The sequence below is a fragment of the Manis pentadactyla genome, chromosome 4, assembly GCF_030020395.1.
Source record: "Manis pentadactyla isolate mManPen7 chromosome 4, mManPen7.hap1, whole genome shotgun sequence".
NCBI classification, from domain to species: domain Eukaryota; kingdom Metazoa; phylum Chordata; class Mammalia; order Pholidota; family Manidae; genus Manis; species Manis pentadactyla.
The window spans coordinates 17,979,298-18,000,794 of record NC_080022.1 but is presented as its reverse complement, the minus strand read 5'-3'; the positions used below and the strand labels follow the sequence as shown (position 1 = coordinate 18,000,794).

General features: G+C 40.5%; 1 protein-coding gene across 4 annotated transcripts in view; it reads left to right on the top strand.

Annotated features, from left to right (window-relative positions):
* Positions 1-21,497, top strand: part of STPG1 (sperm tail PG-rich repeat containing 1) — a 57,678-nt gene that overhangs the window by 7,658 nt on the left and 28,523 nt on the right. For all 4 annotated transcript variants that reach the window (XM_036914726.2, XM_036914727.2, XM_057499848.1 and 1 more), the window contains 2 exons: positions 2,531-2,665; positions 12,951-13,069. In XM_036914726.2, the coding sequence (XP_036770621.1) occupies positions 2,599-2,665; positions 12,951-13,069 (186 nt within the window). In that variant the 5' untranslated portion in view covers positions 2,531-2,598. The remainder of the gene's footprint in view (positions 1-2,530; positions 2,666-12,950; positions 13,070-21,497) is intronic.

The window sequence follows — 21,497 nt, the reverse complement described above, 5'->3', positions numbered from 1 at the left end:
TATCTATTAAACAAATGGGCTTTTCATTAAAAATCTTCCCACAAAGAAAACTTCTGGGACAGATGGGTTTACTTCTAAGTTTTACCAAATATTTAAGGAAGAAATAATGACAGTTCTACACAGATTTCCAGAAAATAAAGACGAGAAAAAATCCCTTTCAACTCATTTTATGAAGGCAGCAATAGCTATAATACCAAAACCAAAGACATTACAAAAAAGAGAAAGCTATATAGATTAATATCCTTCATGAACATAGATGCAAAAATCCTTAAAACTTTTGAGTAAGTTCAATCCACCAATATATAAAATAGATAACATATCACGACAAAAGTAGCATTTGTTCCAGGAATACTAGGTTGTTTTAACACTTGAAAATCAATCAGTGTGATTCAATTCATATACTAAAAAAGAATAACTGTATGGTCATCTCCATAGTTACAGAAAAAGTATTTGATAAAATTTAACTACTCTTCCTGTTAAAACTCTCAAGAAACTAGGCATGAAAGTAGTAAAAACTTCAATTAAAAAAACTAACAAACTACAACTAACATCATCATACTTAATGTTGAAAGGCTGAATGTTTTCCCACTTGTCAGTAGTGAGACAAGGATACCCCCCCCCACTATTACCACTTCTGTTCAACATTGTATTGGATGCCCTAGCCATTGCAATATAGTAAGAAATAGAAGTAACAGGTGTACAAAGTGGAAGAAAAGAAAGAAAACTTTTATTTACATATGACATGATTGTATATGTAGAAATTCCTAATCTACAAAAAAGTTAATGGCACCAAAAACTGAGTTTATCAAGGATTTGAAGATAGAAGATCAATATATACAAATCAATTGTATTTCTGTATACTAGCAACAAACAATTGGAAATTGAAATCTTAGGAAAAACACCAGTATCATGACATAAAAGTATGAAATACCTAGGAATCAGTTTTAAGAAAATATGTGCAATATCTGTTTTCTAATAACCATAGACTATTGCTGAAAAAGAAGAACTAAATGAATGGAGGTATACCATATTAATGGATCATAACCCTCAATAAAGTTAAGATAATGTTTTAGAGATTCAGTGCAATCCCAATCAAAATCCAAGGAGGATTTTTGGTAGAAATTGACCTACTGTTTCTATAAATTGTGTGGTAATTTGAAAGAGTTAATACAAGAGCTAGTACAGGAAAAATAATTTTGAAAAAGAACAAAAAAGTTGGAACTACTTGATTTCAAAACTTGATATAAAGCAAATTACTGTGCTATTGGTACAAAGATACATATATAGGTCAAAACAATAGATTATATATATAAAATCTCAATAGATTTTTGGTGAGTGTGCCAAGATATTTCAATGGAGAGAGGGGGATGTTCTTTTCAACAAATAATGCTGGAACAATTAAATATCCAAATGCAGTAAAACAAACCTGACCATTACCTCATGCTATATACAAAATTTAATTCAGAGTGGATTTAGACCTAAGTGTAATAACTAAAATGATAAAACTTCTAGAAGACAACATGGGAGAAAATATTTATAACTTTGAGCTAGGCAAAGATTTCTTAAGACAAAAAAAAATCACAAACCATGAAAGAAAATAATAGATAAACATGGCCTGATCAAAATTAAAACTTTTGCTTTTCAAAAGATACCGTTAGGATAATAAAAAGGCAGGCCTCAGATTGGAAACAAATATTTACAAAGCATGAATGTATGATGAGGGTTTGTATCTATAATATATTAAGAGATTTTATAACTCAATAGTAAAATAACCCAATTGTTAAAAAAAGGGCAGAAGATTTGAACAGACACCTCACCAAAGGTAAACAAATGGCAAATAAGCCATTTAATTTACCAGATGAAAATATGCAAATTAAAATGACAATGAGACACCACTATACAACCACTAGAATGCCTAAAACTAGTAAGACTTACCAAACAGTGTTGGTAGAGGCTGTGTAGCAATTGGAACAAGCAACTGTTACATGCAACAACATGGAAGAATCTCAAAAGCATTGTGCTAAGTGAAAAAGACACTCACAGAACAGTATATACTGTGTAATCGCAAATATATGACAGTCTAGAAAAGGCATCTATTGTGACAGAAAGCAAAGCCATGATTGCCAGATGCCATGGTTGGAAAGGTATTGACTGCAAAGAAACAGAGGAAACTTTTTGGGATGATAAATGTATTTGTATCTTAATTGTGATATTTAACACAGTTGTAGCATTTGCCAAAACTTAGAATTGTTCACTTTGAACTGATGAGTTATATTTATGTAAATGATCTTAATAAAGGCAAGTTTATAAAATCCAAGCCTTTAGTAGCTCTGTAAGCCACATCAGCAGTGACCACTTAGAGTTCCTACTGTGGGCAGTGCAACGTGCTTGGGAGCTGGGGTCATAGAACTTGGGAGACTCAGCCCCTACCCACAATATTTCTCAGTCTATCCTGCAGATAGAACAGAACCCAATCACCTTAACAAGAGTGTGAAATGAGCCCTACAAATGCTGTATTTTGCTGTTTCAGGTGCTTAGAAGAACACGTAGTAGAGTTTTTCATCAAACAAATGGAACATATCACCGAACTTTGCTGAGATGGACAACTTTGCGGAAAAAGAACTTGGCAAAAAATATTCCAGAAAAGCCAACAAAATACAGAGAGGTGTAGTGAATTTAATAACAAATGTCTTTGAGGGGAGGAGAGAACTCCAAACATATGTTCATTTTAGTACATCAGAACAAATTTTGGGGCAATATAGTAAATCCTGGATATACCCATAAGAGCATCCTTAAGATGTATCAGAGACTGGTTGTTCCTCACTGCTCCTAGCGTGATGGTGAGAAACTATTAGAAGAAAGGGTGAGTGGGGAAGAAGGAGGAAGTCTATTCAACAGGGTAAAAAAAAGTTTGTCATTTCCATGTGTCTGGTAAGAATCTCAGTCCTCAAGTTTAAATGTGTAAAGAGATCTTACTTCATTCCCTAAAACTTGACACAAGCTCCCGTTCTGCTGGGTTGTTGGAAAGTTTACCTCCAGCCATTATTGGCACAAATTCTATCTCCTCCCTGTTTCTAATTTTGGATACTTCCTTTTAGAAAGATGTGATGTGATGCAGGAGGCTGGGTGGGGAAGGGGAGGAGCGCTTGGATCATTGGGTCTTCCATCCACACAGGGCAGCCTCCATTGTCCCAGCCCATCAAGCTCCCTTTGGTTTTGTTAGTATGTGCTGATTCGGGGCTACACCGGGGTGCAGGCATCATTGCTGGGGTTGAAAACCTCATTCTAAGAGCCTCACTACTCCACTGCGTTTCCTTGCAGAGGTATTTACCACCACCCCGGGGGACTTTGGAGCCCCTGCTGCTATCAAACCCAGAGCCAGACCCCTCTTCCTTCCACCCGTCCTTTGATTTTTGTACTCCATTTCTTTCCTTAATACCTTCTTATTGAATCATAATATATATTCAGAAAAAGTGCCCAAATCATAGTTGTATAGCTTCATGAATATTCATAAAGAAAACACCACCGACAGAATCACGTCTCAGACCAAGACATTGCCTATAGGAAGGGAGGGATAAGGGGAAAAAAGGGACATTACGATTAGCACACATATTGTAGCGGGGGCGGGGACACAGGGAGGGCAGTACAACACAGAGAAGACAAGTAGTGACTCTATAGCATCTTACTGCGCTGATGGACAGTGACTGTAATGGGGTATGTGGTGGGGACTTGATAATGGGGGGAGTCTAGTAACCATAATGTTGCTCATGTAATTGTACATTAATGATACCAAAAAAAAAAAAAAAAAAAGACATAGCCTATCAACAGCGTTCCAGAAGCCTGTTCCTGTCCCTTTCCAGCTTCTCTGCAAAGGCAAACAATACTGTTATCCTGACTCTAATATCATTAATTACTTCAGTCTGTTTTTTCACTTTATATACATTGGAATCATACGATATGAATTCCTTTCCCTTAAGCTTTTTTCTCATGTTTGAGAGATTTAACTCCATGTGTCATGTATCAGTAATTAGTTCATTTTCACTGCTATAAAGTTTTTATTTCTTTGAATATGCCACAATTTATTTATCCATTCTGCTATTGGAGGGCATTTGAGTTGTTTCCAGTTTGGGGATACTATTAATAAAACCTTTCGTAACTATTTTTTTTTTTTTTTTGTGAGGGCATCTCTCATATTTATTGATCAAATGGTTGTTAACAACAATAAAATTCTGTATAGGGGAGTCAATGCTCAATGCACAATCATTACTCCTCCCCAAGCCTAATTTTCGTCAGTCTCCAATCTTCTGAAGCATAACCAACAAGTTCTTACATGGAGAACAAATTCTTACATAGTGAATAAGTTACATGGTGAACAGTACAAGGGCAGTCATCACAGAAACTTTCGGTTTTGCTCATGCATTATGAACTATAAACAGTTCAAATATGAATACTCATTTGATGTTTATACTTGATTTATATGTGGATACCACATTTCTCCCTTTATTATTATTATTTTTAATAAAATGCTGAAGTGGTAGGTAGATACAAGATAAAGGTAGAAAACATAGTTTAGTGTTGTAAGAGAGCAAATGTAGATGATCAGGTGTGTGCCTGTAGACTATGTGTTAATCCAAGCTAGACAAGGGCAATAAAACATCCACGTATGCAGAAGATTTCTCTCAGAATAGGGGGGTGAGGTTCTAAGCCTCACCTCTGTTGATCCCCAATTTCTCACCTGATGGCCCCCCTGCGACTGTGCCTGTCTTAGGTTGTTCCTCCCTTGAGGAAACTTACCCGTCTCTGGCTAACCAGTCATCTTCCGGGGCCATACAGGGAAATGTAAAGTTGGTAAGTGAGAGAGAGAAGCCTTATTGTTTGAAATGGTTAGCTTTTTACTTCTTTGCATATTTATGCCCTGTAGCTTCTATGCCCAGCATTTGTCTTGAGGTATCTTTACCACTTGGAAGAATTATGATACTCGATAAATTTGATATGAGGCACGAATTCTATTTAAGGGTTGTAATTAGGAAGGAAGACGAAAAGCTATAGAAGTAGCAGGCGGAAGAAAACATGGGAAGATTGATTATTTCTTTGACATATCTTCTTGTAGAGTAACTTCAGCATGTATAGGTTTTAAACTACTACTTAAATTGCGCACACACATTAACATAATAGGAGTATAGTTACATAACCAAAGCATACCTGTAATTACCAGCCATCTCCAGTGAAAGCAAGAAAACCAGTTAGGCACCTTAGGCATTTGTGAAAACTTATCTATGACATGGTGGATATTGTCCAACTGAACTTGAACAGTCTGAGAGAAATCAGACAAATTAAAACAACCCATTCCTGGGGACTGTTCACATCCCATATGTTCTTTTAACAGTAAATACTCTGTAGTTGTAAGATTTTGGAGCGCTACAATTTGCACTTCTCCTATTTCTTGGTTGAGTTCCAACAGTATAGATCCAGTCAAATTTGTTGTTTTACTGTATGCACAGGCCAGCTTAGATATCTCCTTCCTCATTCCAATGGCAAGTCCAGGAACTGGTGGGATGAGTGCATCTACAGCTGTAGCAGTGCGTGGATCTTTGTTGGGGTTGTAACTATTTTTTAACATGTCTTTTGGGATATACATGAATGTATTTTATGGGTCTATAGCTGGGAGTGAACTTGCTGGTCACATTTATGATTACTTAGTTGATACTGCCAAACAGTTTTCCAAAGTAGTTTTGCCAAGTTTAATTCCTTACAAGCAATATATGAGAATACTAGTTGCTGCAATTCCTCCCCAGCATTGGTAACTTGTAATGGTTTTAATTTGCATTGCACTTTGATCAATGAGATTGAGCAATTTTTCATGTTGTTTGACCTTTAGAATGCTCTCTTTGGAGAATTGATTGTTGAAGTTTTTGCCCATTTTTTTTCCTGTTGGGTTTTTCTTATTTTTAAGCATTCTTTAAACCATCCTAGAGATGAATCCATTTGTTGGCTATAGGTAAAATAAATATCTTCCCTCAGTCTGTGACTTTCCTGTACACTCTCAGAATAATACAGCCCAATTTATTAATCTTTTCTTTTTTTGTTAGTGTGTATGTCTGTCCTATTTAAGAAATCTTTGCCTACCCCCAAATAATTACTTCTAAAAACTGCATCATTCTACCTTTCATGTCTAGACCTACAATTCATTTGAAATGTAACATTTTGATGTTTTCCAAATGCGTATCCAGTTAACCCAGCATCTTACTGAAAGGGCATTTTTCCTGTTACTCTGGAGTGCTATTTTTGTTATAAATCAAGTGAGTGTCTATGTATACGCATGTCTGCTTCTAGATTATCCTGTTCAAATACTGCACTGTCTTAATTACTACAACTTTATAACAAGTCTTTTATCTAGTCGTGTAAGTCCTTCAACTTTGTACTTTTTCTTGGCGATTCTTGGCCCCAGTGCATTTCCATATAAATTTTAGAATCAGCTCATTAATGTTGTAAAAATAAAAATCCCTACTGTCATTTTGATTTGAATTGCATTGATTCTAGAAACCAATGTAGGGATAATTTATATCAACAATATTGAGTTTTCCCACCTATGTATATCCTTTTGTTTTCTTAAAATTTTCTCAAAAATGCTTTATAGTTTTCTATATGGAGATCTTTCCTATCTTCTTTATTCTAGGCATTTGGTTTTTATACTGTTACAAATGGTAATAATTTTAATTTCACTTTCTAGTTGTTTGCTCTTGGTATAGAAATCAAACAAATTGATTTTATATATAGACTATAATGGTCTTGCTAAATTCAGCTATTATATTTGATAGGTTATATATTGAATCTTTTATAATGTCTCCATGTAAAATCTTGTCACCTGTGAATAATGGCAGCTTTATTTCTTCCTTTGTGATCCATATATTTTTATTTACTTTTCTTGGCTTTTGTACTGGTAGGAGTCCTTCAGTGCAATGCTGAACAGAATTATGATAGCAGGCATCCTAGTTTCATTCTCTAGCTCAGGAGAAAGCTTTTCATATTTCACTATTCAGTATCATGTTTGCTAGGGAATTTTGACATAGATATCTTTTATCAGATTAAAGAAATTTGCTTCTAGTTAGCTAGAATCTATTTTTGTTTGTTTTTTATTTTAATCCTACAAGGGTACTGGATGTTTTGAAGTGCTTTCTCTATCTACTAAACAGACTTCATCAAAAACAATTTACTTCTTGCATATGTTCATATGCAATAACTTTCACAAACATACATGCAGAGATTCCTAGAAAAATTATCTTTGAAATTTCCCTAGAGATATGCAAGTTAAAACCACAGTGAGATACTACTACATACCTAATTGGAACGGCTGAAGTTAAAAAGACTGCCCATTGCTGATGAAGATGTGAACTAACTATAACTTTCATTCACTAATGGTGGGGATAAACAAAGGTACAACTTTGGAAAAGAGTTTGGCAGTTTCTTAAAAAATGAAACATATGATCCAGCCATTCCTCTCCTAAGTATTTACGTGAGAGAAATGAAAACCTGTCCATTCAAAGACTTGCAGTAGAATGATAACAATTATTTATAATACCTCCAAACAGGTAACAACTCAAAGTTCCACCAGCAATGGATAAATAATTGTTACATTTCTATACAGTGGAATACCACTCAGCAGTAAAAAGCAATGGTGCATTGATACTTCAACAACATGGATGAATCTCAAAATAATTATGCAGAGTAAAAGAAGCCAGACAAAAAAGAATACAAACTATATGATTCCATTCTGCATCTATGAGATGATCATACAATTTTTCTTTTTGAGTTTGTCAATATGTTGAATCGCATTGATTTCTAAATGTTAACCTCTCTTTACATTGTTGGGATAAACCCCACTTGGTCATGATGTATTTGCCTTTTTTCTGTATTGTTGGATTTAATTTACTAAAATTTTTCTAGGAATTTATGCATATATTTTTATGAGGGTTATTGACCTGTAGTGATTCCCCCTGCCCCTTCTGGTTTTTGGTATCAGGGTACTGCTGGCCTTATAGAATGAGTTGGGAAATGTCTTATCCTCTTCAATTTTCTGGGATAGATTATATAGAAATGATGGGTGGAAAGTTCTATAAATGTCATTTAGGTCAAGTTAGATAATAGTATTGTTCCAGTCTTGTGTATCTTTACTGATCTTTTATCTACTTGTTTAAATTATTGAGGGAAGGATTTTGAAATCTCCGGCTGTAATTATGGAGTTTTCTATTTATTTTGGCAGTTTCACCAATTTTTACTTCCTGCACTTTGAGTTTCCTGTTTTTGGGTATACCAGCATTTAGGATTGTTATGGTCTCTTGGGAGATTGACCGGTTTATGAAATTACCCTCTTTATTGCAGGTAATATTTTTTGTGCTGAAATCTGTTTTGTCTGATACTAATATCTAGCTTCCTTTGATTAGTGCTAGTATAGTGTATCTGTTTCAATTCTTTTACTTTTACCCTATTTCTGGGATTATATTTGAAGTATATTTTTTGCAGCATAAGTTAGATCTTTCTTATCCAATCTGACCATCTTTGTCTTTGAATTGGGATATTTAGACTATTTAAATTTAATGTGAATATTGGTGGAGTTTAACTCTACTGTCCTGAGACTTGCCTTCTATTTGTCCCATCTGTTCTTTACTTCCCTTTTCTGTCTTCTTTTGTAGTGGGCATTTTGTTTATTTGTTTGTTTGTTTCTTTTTTTATCTCCTTTGTTGGCTTTTTAGGAATAACTCTTTGCAGTGGTTTCTTAATGGTTGTTTTAGAGCAGACTGACAAACTTTGGCCTTTGGCCAAGTCTGACTTGCTACGTATTTTTATGGATTAAATTTTACTGGAACACAGTCACCCCTATTTGTTGATGTAGTGTCCATGACTGCTTTCACCCATAATGCAGTTCAGTAGTTGCAACAGAGACTATGTAGCTTGCAAAGCCTAAAATAGTTACTTTCTAGCCTTTTATATAAAAAGTTTGCTGAACCCCACTATAGAGTTTATAATATACATCTTTCACTTATCACATTCTTATAATACCATGAGGTGGTATTATAATATCTCAAATGTCGCAGGAGAACCTTGCAATAGCATATTTTTATTTTTCCCCTCCTTGCCCTTGTGCTACTGCTGCCAAACATTTTACTCCTACATGCATTGTAAATCCCACAATACACTGTTATTATTTTGCTTTAGTCAATTATGTTTAAAATGATTTAAATTTTATACTTAAATCTAAATGTATCAATCGGTACGCATTTTATATTTATCCATATATTTACTATTTCCAGAGCTCTTACTCCTTTACATAGATCCAGATTTCCAACTAGTATTACTTTTCTTCTGCTGAAGGACTTCCTTTAACATTTCTTGTACTTGCAGTTTGTGGTGTATCTTTAAGTTTTTATTTCGCTTTAGTTTTTGAAAGTTATTTTTACTGAGTACAGATTCAAAGCTGATAGTTTTTCCCTTTCAGCCCTTAAAGACATTGTTTCCAGCTGTCATTCCTATTTTTGATCCTTTGTATATAATGTGTCTTTCCTTTCTGTCTGGTTTTGAGATTTTCTCTTTAGCACTTTGAAAAAACAATTTATTATTATGTGCCTTGGTACAGTTTTATTCATATTTTATGTGCTCACAGTTCATCGACTTTCTGGGATCTGTGGGTCAAAGTTGTTATCAAACTTGGAAAAATTCCAGCCCTTTTTTCTTGCAATATTTTTCTGTTTCCTCTCTGCCCACATCTCTTCTGTGGAGAGTCCAGTTACATTTATATTAGGCTCCTTGAAATTGTCACAGAGCTTACATTGTTGTCATATACAACAACCTTTTTCTCTCTGTGTTTTTTTTTGGGGGGGTATAGTTTCTATTTCAGTGTCTTCAAGTTCACTAGTCTTTTTGTCTGCAGTGTCTACTATTAATCTCATTTAGTGCATTTAATCTCAGGCATCTTAATTTTCATCTTCTAAAGTTTGATTTGGATCTTTTATATCTTCCACGTGTCTACTTAATATGTTAATCTCTTCTCTAGCTTCCTGAACACAGCAAATACAGTTACCATAGTGGTTAAATTATTCTTGTAATTCCCTCTTCTGTATCATTTCTAAGTTGTTTTGACTGATTTTTAATTTTCTCCTCATTTTGAATTGCATTTCTTCCTTCTTTGCATGGCTATTCCTTTTTTTTATTGAATGCCAGATATTTTAAGTTTTATCTGCTGGGAACAATATACTTTTGTAGTCTTGTAAATTCATGTGATTTGTTCTGGGATGCCGCTAAAAGATTTGGAAACACTTTGATCTCTTCAAGTCTTGCTCTTAAGCTTTGTTAGCTAGAGCCAGAGCAACATTTAGCCCAGGGTTAATTTTAATGTAATTCTGAAGTAAAACCCTTCTGTGTATTCTATGTTATGCTCCATGAATTATGGGACTTTCCGCCCTGACACAGGGGAACAGGAGCTATTCCTAGCTGGCTCTAAGCTCTTCCTGTACCTGGTGTTCAGGTATTGTTCACCTAATTCTTTCAGCCTAGTTTTCCCCAGCCCAGGGTAGTTTTCTCACATGTGCTGGTCAGTACTCAGGAAACGACTTGTGAAGAGCCCAGGGCAGAGCTCCAGAGCTCCTTCTCTGCGTAGCTCTCTCCCTTTGACCTGTGCACTCTGGCTGCCTGGCCTTCCTACTCTCTCCTATCGATTTCCTGAGCTCAAGGAGATCCCCCAGGCTTCCCCTGGCTTCCTTCTGTCTCTGCTGAGGCCTGGAAGTTTCTTCAGGCAGCAAGCTGGGGGCAATCTCACTACTAACCTATTTGTTTCCCATTTCTCAAGGATCCCTGTCCTTTGTTGCCTGATGCCCGGTGTCTTGAAAACCATTGTTACATATATTTTGTGTATTTTTAAACATTATTTTTCAGCTAAGAGGGCAAATCAGTCCTATTTTGGTGGGAAATGGAAGTTCAGTTATCCAGAGTGTTTTTTAAAAACCTTATTTTTCTGGTTGTTGTCATCAAAAGGGTTGCTTTAATATATGCCATTCTACTACAGCTAGAAGCCGAAGTGTCTGATCTTCTTTTTAGTCAAGGAGAAATCTTTCTTTCCCCCAGGGGAATGTCTTTCCTTTTGCCCTTTTCAAAAATAACCCCCCTTTCTTTACTGCCTTCTCTGTACACTGTTTCAGATGTTCCAGGAACTTAAGCTTTTGGAAACAACAGCAAGGAAGCCTTGTGTTTCCTGATTTCTGATCTGGTCTCTACCTCCCTTAAAGAAAAGTACATAGCCATCTGCCCACTTAAATGGAGGAAGGGAAGAAAAGAATAAATATACCTTATGTGGATTCCTCCAAATGTTTTCTAACCAAACATGCATTCTGATTCTCTTACTCGTCACTTCCTGCACCCAGGCAAATCAGGCTAGATTGCCCCCTCCCCATTATTTCATTCATTTGCTTATAGAATCCTTACTATGGGCCAGCCTCAGGAAGAAGAAGCACAGTTTAAAGCTTAAGAGCCTGGTGCATTAGACAAACTGTTCAAACCCAGCTGTTCCACTTAATAGCTGTGTGATTTGGACAAGTAACTTAATCCCTGTAAGCCTCAGTTTCCTCATCTGTAAAACTGGTTCATAATAGTAGTTCCTGAGGGTGCCTCTGTTGGCAATGGACTTCCCTCTCTGAAAGGCAGTTTTGTTTTTTCAAAAATGCAGAGACTAAGAAATGGGCCTTAAAGACACTTTTTGTGTAACCTCACCTCACCCTAACAAATCCCTTCTTTTTCTTGGCTTTTTCCAATTTCTGCACACATTTTCTCTCTGAAGGTTAGGCTATGGTGTTGAGATAATTTGGGTCACTTTTGTGCACATCCAGAAAGTCAGGATAGACTCCCACTCAAAATTTAGCTTGGATGTCAAGACTGACAATGACACACACAGATCAGGAGGATATGAAAAGGTTTAGTACTCCCATCATGAGGCTTTCTGAGGAGAGCAGGGCAGGCTTCCTAATCTGGTCCAAAAATGGCTTGAGAAAGCAAGGAAGAGAGACTGGCTTGGGTTTTATTGTGGTAGGAGGTGGGGCTGGAGTGAGGGCAGGGGTTTGCATGGTTTGAGCTTCTTTCTAGTCACTAGCAAAGGAGGGAGCCTCCAGGTCTTCTCATCAGCTTACCCAGCCATGGTCAGAAGGGGAAGAGGGAAGGGTGAAGGTTAAACGTTGTTAGCAGGCAAACATTGAAAAATGGAGTCAATCTATTACACTTGCAGGTTCAGGTTTGTAATCACAATGCTGTAGCAGATAGATGCTTCCTGGGGGGTCTTAACAAGCGCGGACATCCTCCCACATGTGGGGAATGGGAGGAGGGAGAGGGCAGTTTACATATCGTCTATACATCACAGCCCAGACATGTAACATTTTCACTTCATTAACTTCCATGATCCTCTTCTGCTTTTTAACCGCATGTCTGCTCAAAGCAGAAACCTGAGTTTATACTTGCCTTGCACAGTGCCCTGAAAAGTGAGAGCAGGTCCCTCTCTGGGATTTCCCCGCCTCTCAGAATCTCCAGGGGGCTTTGCTGAGGTGTGACCCCGGGTCCAGGATGAGTGCCTATCTCCTCTTCCAGGCTGCTCCAGAATGGTTTTGTGTCCCCTTCCTGATTGGCAAGCCCCTCTTCCCTGTTAGAGCCTTCCTTCTCTGGGACAGTAGGCTTCAGCAATGCGACCAAGCCTCACAAGTTTATGAAGAGGAAGGGGGGAAAAACCCAATAAATTGCTAAGAGGGAAAGAAAGTTAAGTGGGGTATACTTTTTTAAAAATCCGGTTCCATGTTTACCTCCTGTCAAAAGGAAAGTTTCTCTCCTCGTCCATTTAAAATAAAACTTAGAAATACAGCGTTGTGTTTTCTGCATTTGTCATTTCTTTGTGCTAATTTTTATTTACTTTTGTTGTTTAGGTTTTACTGCTGCATATCCAACACAATCTTCTATTCCTTTTGAACACCAGACGTCAGTAATTCCAGAATCAGAAAAAAAAGGATTTAATAGTCAAGCCAAGAGATTTTATCATAAGAAGGTAATGACATTGTCTTAGAGATTCTGTACCTTTGGTCTGGATTTAAGCCTCACGGACATGCTAATCTGGCTCGTGCAGCTGTCCCTCCGGCCAGCAGAGGGCAGTGTCGAACAAGGAGCCACGGCACCGTCTCCAGCTGTGGGCTCTGACCGTATTGTAAGAATGGGCGGCAGATCAGATCAAATTCAAGGAAAAACAACCATGGCCAGACTTATGGTGCCACGTTGAACCAAAAAAGAAAAAATTTTAAAGAAGGAATGTATTTTAAAAATTATTATTAAAAAAATTTAAACCCCAGGTATATAAAGTAAAAAGTAAAAATTACTTCCTCTGCCTCCCCCAGCTTCACTCCTTATAACATGAGAGGCGATAACAAGACTTTCTTCAAATATCGTTAAGAGGAAAAATGAAAGTCTAATAAATTTAAAACGACCTTTGTGATGAGGGTGTCCCTCTTTTTAAAATTCCTCGGCCAGTGTGTTATCACTGTTCCTGTATTTCCCCCATCCTCCCTCTCCTCCCCCAAAGACCTCTGTGTCTGTTTTCCTGTTTGATCTGGAAAGTTCTGCTTGGCTCCTATTTAGGTGATTTCACGGGGCTGAAGGCCTGACCTTCCCCCCTTCCACCAGCAGGGGGCTGAAGTGGCTCGCAGACGTTCTTGGAGTCATCTTTAAAATCTTCATTCCTTTATTCATTTAACCAAGACCTTTAGAATAACATTCTTTGGTAGGAGTCATCGTCTCAGTTACCTTTTGCTTCATTCTAAAAATGCTTTTAATCCTACCACCTTGCCATGATGGCGGGAGTGAAGGTGGGATCTAGGTTCTGAATGCAGGAGAGTCCAGCTGGAGTCCAGGGGTCTCAGCCAGCCCCCGTCTGCCCCTCGGCCTGCTCCTTCTTTGTAAGAATGCTGAACTAGAGAACATTTAAGCTCTTTTCTCTTCTGATATTTTAGGATTCCAAGAAAACAAATAATAAAGAATATAGTGTGTGTGTGTGTGTGTATGCACAGAAATACATATTTTTAATTACTTGTAGGTTTTCCCCAAAGATGGTAAATAAGCTATTTGCTCAGGATTTTTCTCTTCTCCCTCTGGTTTCTCTGTTTTATCTGTCTGTCTGTCTCTTCTCTGATTGGTGTCCCATTGTCAATTTAATGGTAACATATTGACCATCTCTAGGGTATTTGCTACCCAGCCTCCAATAAAAATAACAGCAGCCATTTACTGATCCCTGCTATGTATGAAATCACTTTTAGACCATATCACTAATCCTTAAAATACTGCTAAAAGAAAAGGTTTATTATCTTAATTGAACAGAAGAGGAAACCGAGGCTTAAGGAAGTTAAAGGACCCAACTGAGGTCACACAACACAGGGTTTGGCACATAAAAGGCCCTACCTAAATATTTGCTGACTCAACATTGAAAGAATTAGACCTCAAACCCAGGTCTAGTTCACTCCAAAGCCTCATGCTCTTTCCACACACTGCACCACACCTCCTTTTGTGACCTGCAAAGCCATAAATTTGATCTATGAAAGCCAGCGCACATGTTTCTGAAAAGGCCTTAGCCAAACAGACCGAGCTCAAGATAGGCGAAGATGTCAAGTAATATGTGTGGGCCCTGCTCTGCATGATCTAGTGTTGAAGACTCAAAGCCAGAAACCAGAAGGGCTGCTTTTTAAAAGTCAGCATTTTAAACTACTATTGCTTTTCCAAAAACTTTCTGCTTTAAGACCTAAGGTGGCAGCCAGCCAAAGCCATAGGCAGCACCAAATACAGAAATAGCTCAGAAATTCGATTTGTACCTTTCAAATGTGGTTGCATTGGTTAACAGTGGGAAGGCTTTCGTTTAAGTATTTGAAAGCATTTTGTGAGTTAAGTATGGAATTTTGTGGAAAGGGCAGGGGGTCCATAAATAAGGTTCCTGGCTTTCTGCTCTGTTAGTAGCTATGCGCCTTTAGACTAGTCACGGCTTTTCTGGGTTTCACATTCTCCTCTGAAATGTAAAATTTAGATTATATAATTTTTTACATTCTTGCAGCTATAAAAACAGAAAAAAAGTCTTATTCCATGCTCACTATTCTCATTTTTCTTGAGGGAAATGGGCATTGAGAAGTTAAGGATCTCATTCAACATCACCCAATAATTTTGTGAGGTAATACAAATTAAAAGCAGATTTTAAAACTCCAGTGTCTCCACATTTTAAAACCACCCTTCTTAAAACAATCGCACACACCCTGTGCCTGATCTCATGACTCGATTGTGTCTTCACATTAGCTCTGTGACCCACTTAGCACACCTTAAATGCAGAGATTCTGTGCCCTTTGAAATGTGCACTTACCTTATCAGTCTAACTTTGTAGGGACACATTCAGGGCCTCAGTCGCCCAACTCACATTCCCCAAGAGGACTGCTGGGTACAAGGAATCCTTCACAGAGCTCAGTGTCCAGACTGGCAATTTTTGCTGCTAGAAATTAAGTCAGCTTCCCTGAACATTTTACAGTTATTTGGATGTGCTGGTGACTCTGTGCACATGAAGAGACATGCCTAATCTGGGACAGAGCATAGCCCAGTAGCCTGGTGGACGTTTTCTTCCCTTGCCTTCCTGTTTCTGTCCCCATCTCACCCTGGATAGTGGTCACTGTTTCCTAAGCTATGTCACACTAAGGACACCCACTGAATGTCTTTGCAGCTGTTTCCTCATCTTAAAAAAAAGATGTTACCATAGGTAGGTCCTTGCCAGGGATCACTGTTCCTTGATTCTAACCCTTATTGATTCCTTCTAGGCTCAAATGAATGAATGCTGGTAAGATATGGGCACCATTTCCTTTAGATGGGTGCAATTTAAAAATACACATCAATTTCATACATAGCCTGCCAGAAAATTGGCCCCCCCAAATGGCAAGCAGGCCAGTATTTAATTTGTGGTGAAATTGTACAAAGTTAGTACTATTCACTTATTAACTTGATAAGGGGCTGGACCAGCAATATTTTCTGTCAGGGATATTTAAATGGAAGGAAGTTTGGTTTGCAGAGATCACTATGTTCAAGGGGATCATTACCCAAACTGTACTTCTGCTGCATGTTTGGGCCACAGTGGGGTCTGTCCAACCTTCCTACTCCAAAAGCCTGACTTGTCCCTATCAGTCACCAGCACCCCCTTCCTAAGGGGTCTGCAGGACACGTTCCTGGAAATAGCAAACACTTGGCTGGCACTGATTGTGTGCCACGCACCCCTTGAAGGCTTTTGCATTTATTTATGCATTTAATTTCCATAATAACCCCATGAGCTAAGTTCCATCATTATCCCCACTTTTCAGATAATGACCCTGGGATGCAAAGAGGGTTAAGTAACTTGCACAGTCAAGGTCAGGCAGAGCCAGGAAGAACCCAGGCAGCAACTCTCGGTTCCAGGACTCTGTTTGCCGGCTCCTAGCTGGGTGGAAACAAGCACACCCTCTTCTCAATCCCACAGCCTGTTTCATTCTCCTGGCCATGCTGTGCTTGGTGTGATGGTCACGGGTGTGCACCTCTTACCTCCTCCTGCCCGGGAACTCCTTGCCAGCCGTCATTGCTCTCCTCTGCAGACACCAAGGTCCCTCAAAAGTGAATTGAATAAATGACCCCAACTCAAGTCTATGCATATCTCACGAGTCACCTGAACACACCCCATCCGTTTTGCACCATTCTGCCACGTGTCCATCCCATTCCTAGAATTTGTGAGCTGCTAACATGTTGTACCTATAAACTTCATGCCTCAGCACAAGCCTTGGGCCACAGGACCTTGAAGACTTTTGCACTTATTAATTCATTTAATCCTCATAGTAACCCTGTGATTAGGTTTCAGCATGTTTGTTGAATTGAGTCTGTGCCCACTCTTCCACTCAGGGGGCTTTAGGGGCCTGCTAGGAGGCCAAAACCAGATTGAAGAGGGCTCTGAAAAGGGGCACGGGCGCTCTCAGACACGGTGCATGGTGAATGGTGCCTCAAAAATGCGAGTTTGGCCTCTTGTCAAACGTTGTCTGTATTTCCAACCTTGTCAGGCTGGCCGTAGGCAGAGGCCCACCCCATCCTCACCTTCCCAGGTGGCCGCGTTTCCCGCTGCCCTTGTCTCCCCCGCACTTACTCTTCCCTTCGGCAACTAAGAAAATCTACTGAAGAGAACTCATCCTAGTTTTCCTGGTTGGTCCCTTAGGGGTCCTGGGACCTTTCATTTCTGACATCCTCCCCCATTCTGAACAAAAAAGTGCTCTTTTCTTATTTGAAGTATGCTCGATGCCTCCCCCTTTTCAGCTGTGATCAGAGGCTTGGGAACTTTGATGCCAGACTTCAGTGTGTGGAGTAGGAGAAGGAGGGAGGGCAGCTTACAGGGGACAGATCTCAGAGCTGCAGACAGTGTGAGCCAGAAGGGCTTCGGTGACCCTGGACCCCTGGGCTCAGCAGGGGGCCCCTCTCTGGGACAGCACTCATGCTCAATCAGGTCAAAGGGAGCTGCTGCTGGAAGTCGCTGCCAACACTGGCGCCCCTGCCCTGGGTTCCTCAGGGAGGCCTGGAGGGCAGTTTGGAAAACCACAGATCTTGACATTCCCACATGCCTCTTGGCAGGTTCACAGAACGGAGGCCCGGGGGGGGGCAGGTGCCAGCTCCTGCCCTCTGATCCATGCCCTCCTCACCCTCAGCCGCATCAACCTAAATAAAGGCTTTCTAGCCTTTGATGAGGTCAACAGGGTGGATGAATGCATTGTCCCAAGACCCTAAGACTAGAGGCATTTGGAAAAGGAAATAGTTCCCTCAGGAGCCCCAAATTCCTGAGTGGTTTCACCAGTGAATGAACCACAGGACAGGGCTCTGCTTCCGCCTTGGGCGCGTCCTCCTCCTCCTAGGTACCTCCAGCCCTTGCGCAGTCCTCGTTTTCATTCGTCTCGTGCACCAGCCCAGAAGGAGACCAGAGCAAGGGAGAGCATTTCTGAGGAGTCGGAAGGCCACTCCACCGTGGTCTCTAGCCAGGGAGGCTACAGCAGCTGCATCTTCCAAGGCAGAAATGGCTTGACAAGCCATTGATTTGACAGACATGACAGTATTAATTAGCCAGAATTTATGCAATCAGGACTAGAAAGTCCAGGCTCTCTGCAGGTATCCCTGGCTCCAGGCTGTGGGACGTTGAGCTCCCCCATAACCTATGGAGATACCTGGGGTGCGGAGCTAAATGCACTGCCCTCTCTCCCCCCACCCCTCCTCATTACCTCTCTAAACCTATCCCAAGGTCAGGTGAATGTAGATCTGTGACCCGGCTTTGGCACACGCAGAGGCTGCCATTTGGCACTTTAAATCCTCCAGAAGAGCTCTCGAAGTGCATTTAAGCCAAATGCTACCCAGATGAGTGTTGGGCGGCAGATGGGAGCACATGAGCCTCATCATCCCTTGCTCAGTCCTACTCGGAAGGTATCTACCCCCGAGGGAAGGTTCTGGCTCCACTGAGGCTGTTATGGGTAGTGCAAAGAGTGGTAGTGACCTTGGCCACAGAGCACAAAGGCTCGAACCCCTGTTCACGTGCTGACTCACTTAGTCCTCACGCTGTGAGGCGGGCACAGGGGACAACACACACAGCAGCTGGCACAGCGCTTCCAGGAGGCAACCCAGCAGGCAGGCGGCGGGGCTCAGATGCATACCCTCTTCCCTTCTCCCTGCCCACACCCATTTCGTTGGTTGGTTTTTGCTTTCTGGGGTGGTCGTGGCCAAGAAACCAAACCAACTTCACACCACTGCCTCTTGGATTCTTGTTCTCTGGGATATGCTCCAAAAGGACTAAACTCATCAAAGTCACAACACATTAGTCACGCAAGTTTTATCCCAAAGGTGGAAGTTCTGGATTTTTATTGCCCTTCCAGAGAGCCATTGATACCTCCAGCAGTGGCAGGAGAAGGCCTGAATTCTCTGGTGGGCCATTTCCCTCCGGGTAGCTCATACACCTACTCGGGTGTCATGTGAAGGTGCCGGCGTGCTGGTAAACCTCCCACACTGAGCTGACGCTTTCCCCTCCACAAAGACAAGTACTGATTATAGCATTCGCCACTTTCTCTGGCATTCCTACTCCCGCCCTGGCCAGTTTCAAGCTACCACCAGCAAAATTTCTGAATTTTTAATGTTCTCCCTCACAAACTGCTGCTGGTCAGCTCCAGCACCCTGCGGTCTGGAGGACTTTCCTTGGACATCATGAAGAGCAAACAGCAGAACTCTGTCCCTCCAGACTAAGAGGTGACAGTCCTTTTCTTATTAGGCTTGGACTCAAACCAGTTTGCAATGTGGCAGTACTAAAACCTAGTTAAGGCCCAGTGGGGTTGCCAAATTAAGCACATAAAAAAAATGTAGAATTCCTAGTTACTTTAGAATTTGAGGTAAATAACAAACTATTTTAGTTTAAGTATATCCCGAATGTTGCACGGGACATACTTACACTAAAATAACTTTTTGTTGTTTCTCTGCAATTCAGATTTATCCCACCTGGGCAGGGTGGGATAGAGCAGCCTTGCAGGTCTCGCATTTTATCTGCAGCCCTGACTTCTCAGACAGATACAGGAGCCCAGAAAACTCTTGTGAACTGATGGTGCTGAGTGTGGTGACTGACCGGGAGCTAGAGATGCACATCTTCTCGCTCCACTGTTCAACCTAGAAGAGCCTCAGTTACTTTTCTTTCCTCAGCTTTTCCTCAGTTTGGGGGCTCTGGAAGTTAAAAGAAGCCTACAGGCATTCAGCCCAACACTTTTGATTTACAAATGAAGAGACTAAGGCCCAGAGAAGTGACTTGCTCAATGTCACTTAGCTGGTAGCAGCAGAGACTAGAACTTCTGATTCAAAACTCAGCGGATGTTTTCTTCTCATCTGACATTTGAGTTTGGCTTAGTGGTTAAGAGTGGATGGAATGATTGGAGGTGCCAGAGGCAGGGAGGGGTGGCAGTGGGCAGGATGGGTAGAGGGAGTCAAAAGCTACAAACTTCCAGTTATAAAATAAATAAAATCATGGGGATGTAATGCATGGCATGGTAACTATAGTAATAACACTGTATTGAATATTGAAAGTGGCTAAGAGAGTAAATCTTTAAAGTCTTCATTACAAGAAAAAAGTATTTTGAAACTGTATGACAGTGACTGATGATAACTAGACTTATCATGATCATTTCAAAATGTGTATACAAATATCAAATCACGTTGTACATCTGAAACTAATATAATGTTATATGTCAATTATACCTTAAAAAAAAAAAAAAGAGCAGGTGGTGGTACTAAAACTGCCTGGGATCAAATTCTGACTCTGACAATTACTAGCTATGTGACCTGGGGGCCTTGTCTCCTTTGGCCTTGTCTTCTCATCTTTGAAATGGGGATTAAATGAGTGAGTGCATGTAAGGTACGCAGAGCAGTGCCTGGCACACAGTGACCACTCAGTCAATACATGCTGGTTCTACAAATAGTTCCCTACAAAAACCTCTTCCTTGTTGCCCTCCAGGCCCTTGAGTCTGCACCCACCTGCCTGGGTTCTTTTGAACTTGGCCTGGGGTGTCCATGCAACTGGGTCTGCTGACCTCTCGCAACCTGCCTCACTCTCCCAGGCAGTCAGCCCCAGCCTTGTCTGCCAGATATCATCACCTACAAAGCAGGAATCAGTGCCCCCGCCTCCGACCACTGCAGAGCAAGGCTCAAAGGATTCACGGCACTTTAAAGTCAGCACAGAAGAACCCGTGAACCACACTGATCACCCTATGGCTTACTCTAAACATAACACACAATGATCGGGCCAGACTGGAAAGTCCTTGAAGGCCCTGATGGCACCCTTGCTTGCTTTCTGCCCCTGGGAAGGCAGTGGGGATGGTGGAGACAGAAAGAGCCAAGGCAACAGAGGTTGGAGCTAGCAAGCTCTGGAGTCAGGCTGCCTGGGTCCTCAATCTGGGCTTCACCATTTACAGTGGACCCAACGTCTCTGGGCCTCACTTTCCTTAACATGCACCTGATAATATCCCCACTGTAAAGGGCTTTTGTTCACCATGCGCTTAGCACTGAATTCCAATACCTACACTTACAGCAGCGGGACTTAGGGCAAATCCATCTTCATGTGCCTCAGCATGTCCGTTTATAAAATGGGGACAATCCCTTCTTCACTGCAGGATTAAATGAAACAAGCTTTGAAAAGCTCCTAGCACCAACTAGGCACCCAGTAAACTCTTGAGACAGCTGGGCATCCTTATCATTCCATGCCACTTGCTTGGCCAACTTCTGTCAACATTTATTTCCCCTAAGTAACTAGCATGGGAACAGAGCCAATGCTCCAGTTAACTGCGACAGCAGAAATGAGCTTAGGAATCAAGGTTTGGTTTGTTCCTCTCCAACATACCCGTATCATTTAGCTCTTGAGCCTCTGAGCCCATCTTCTT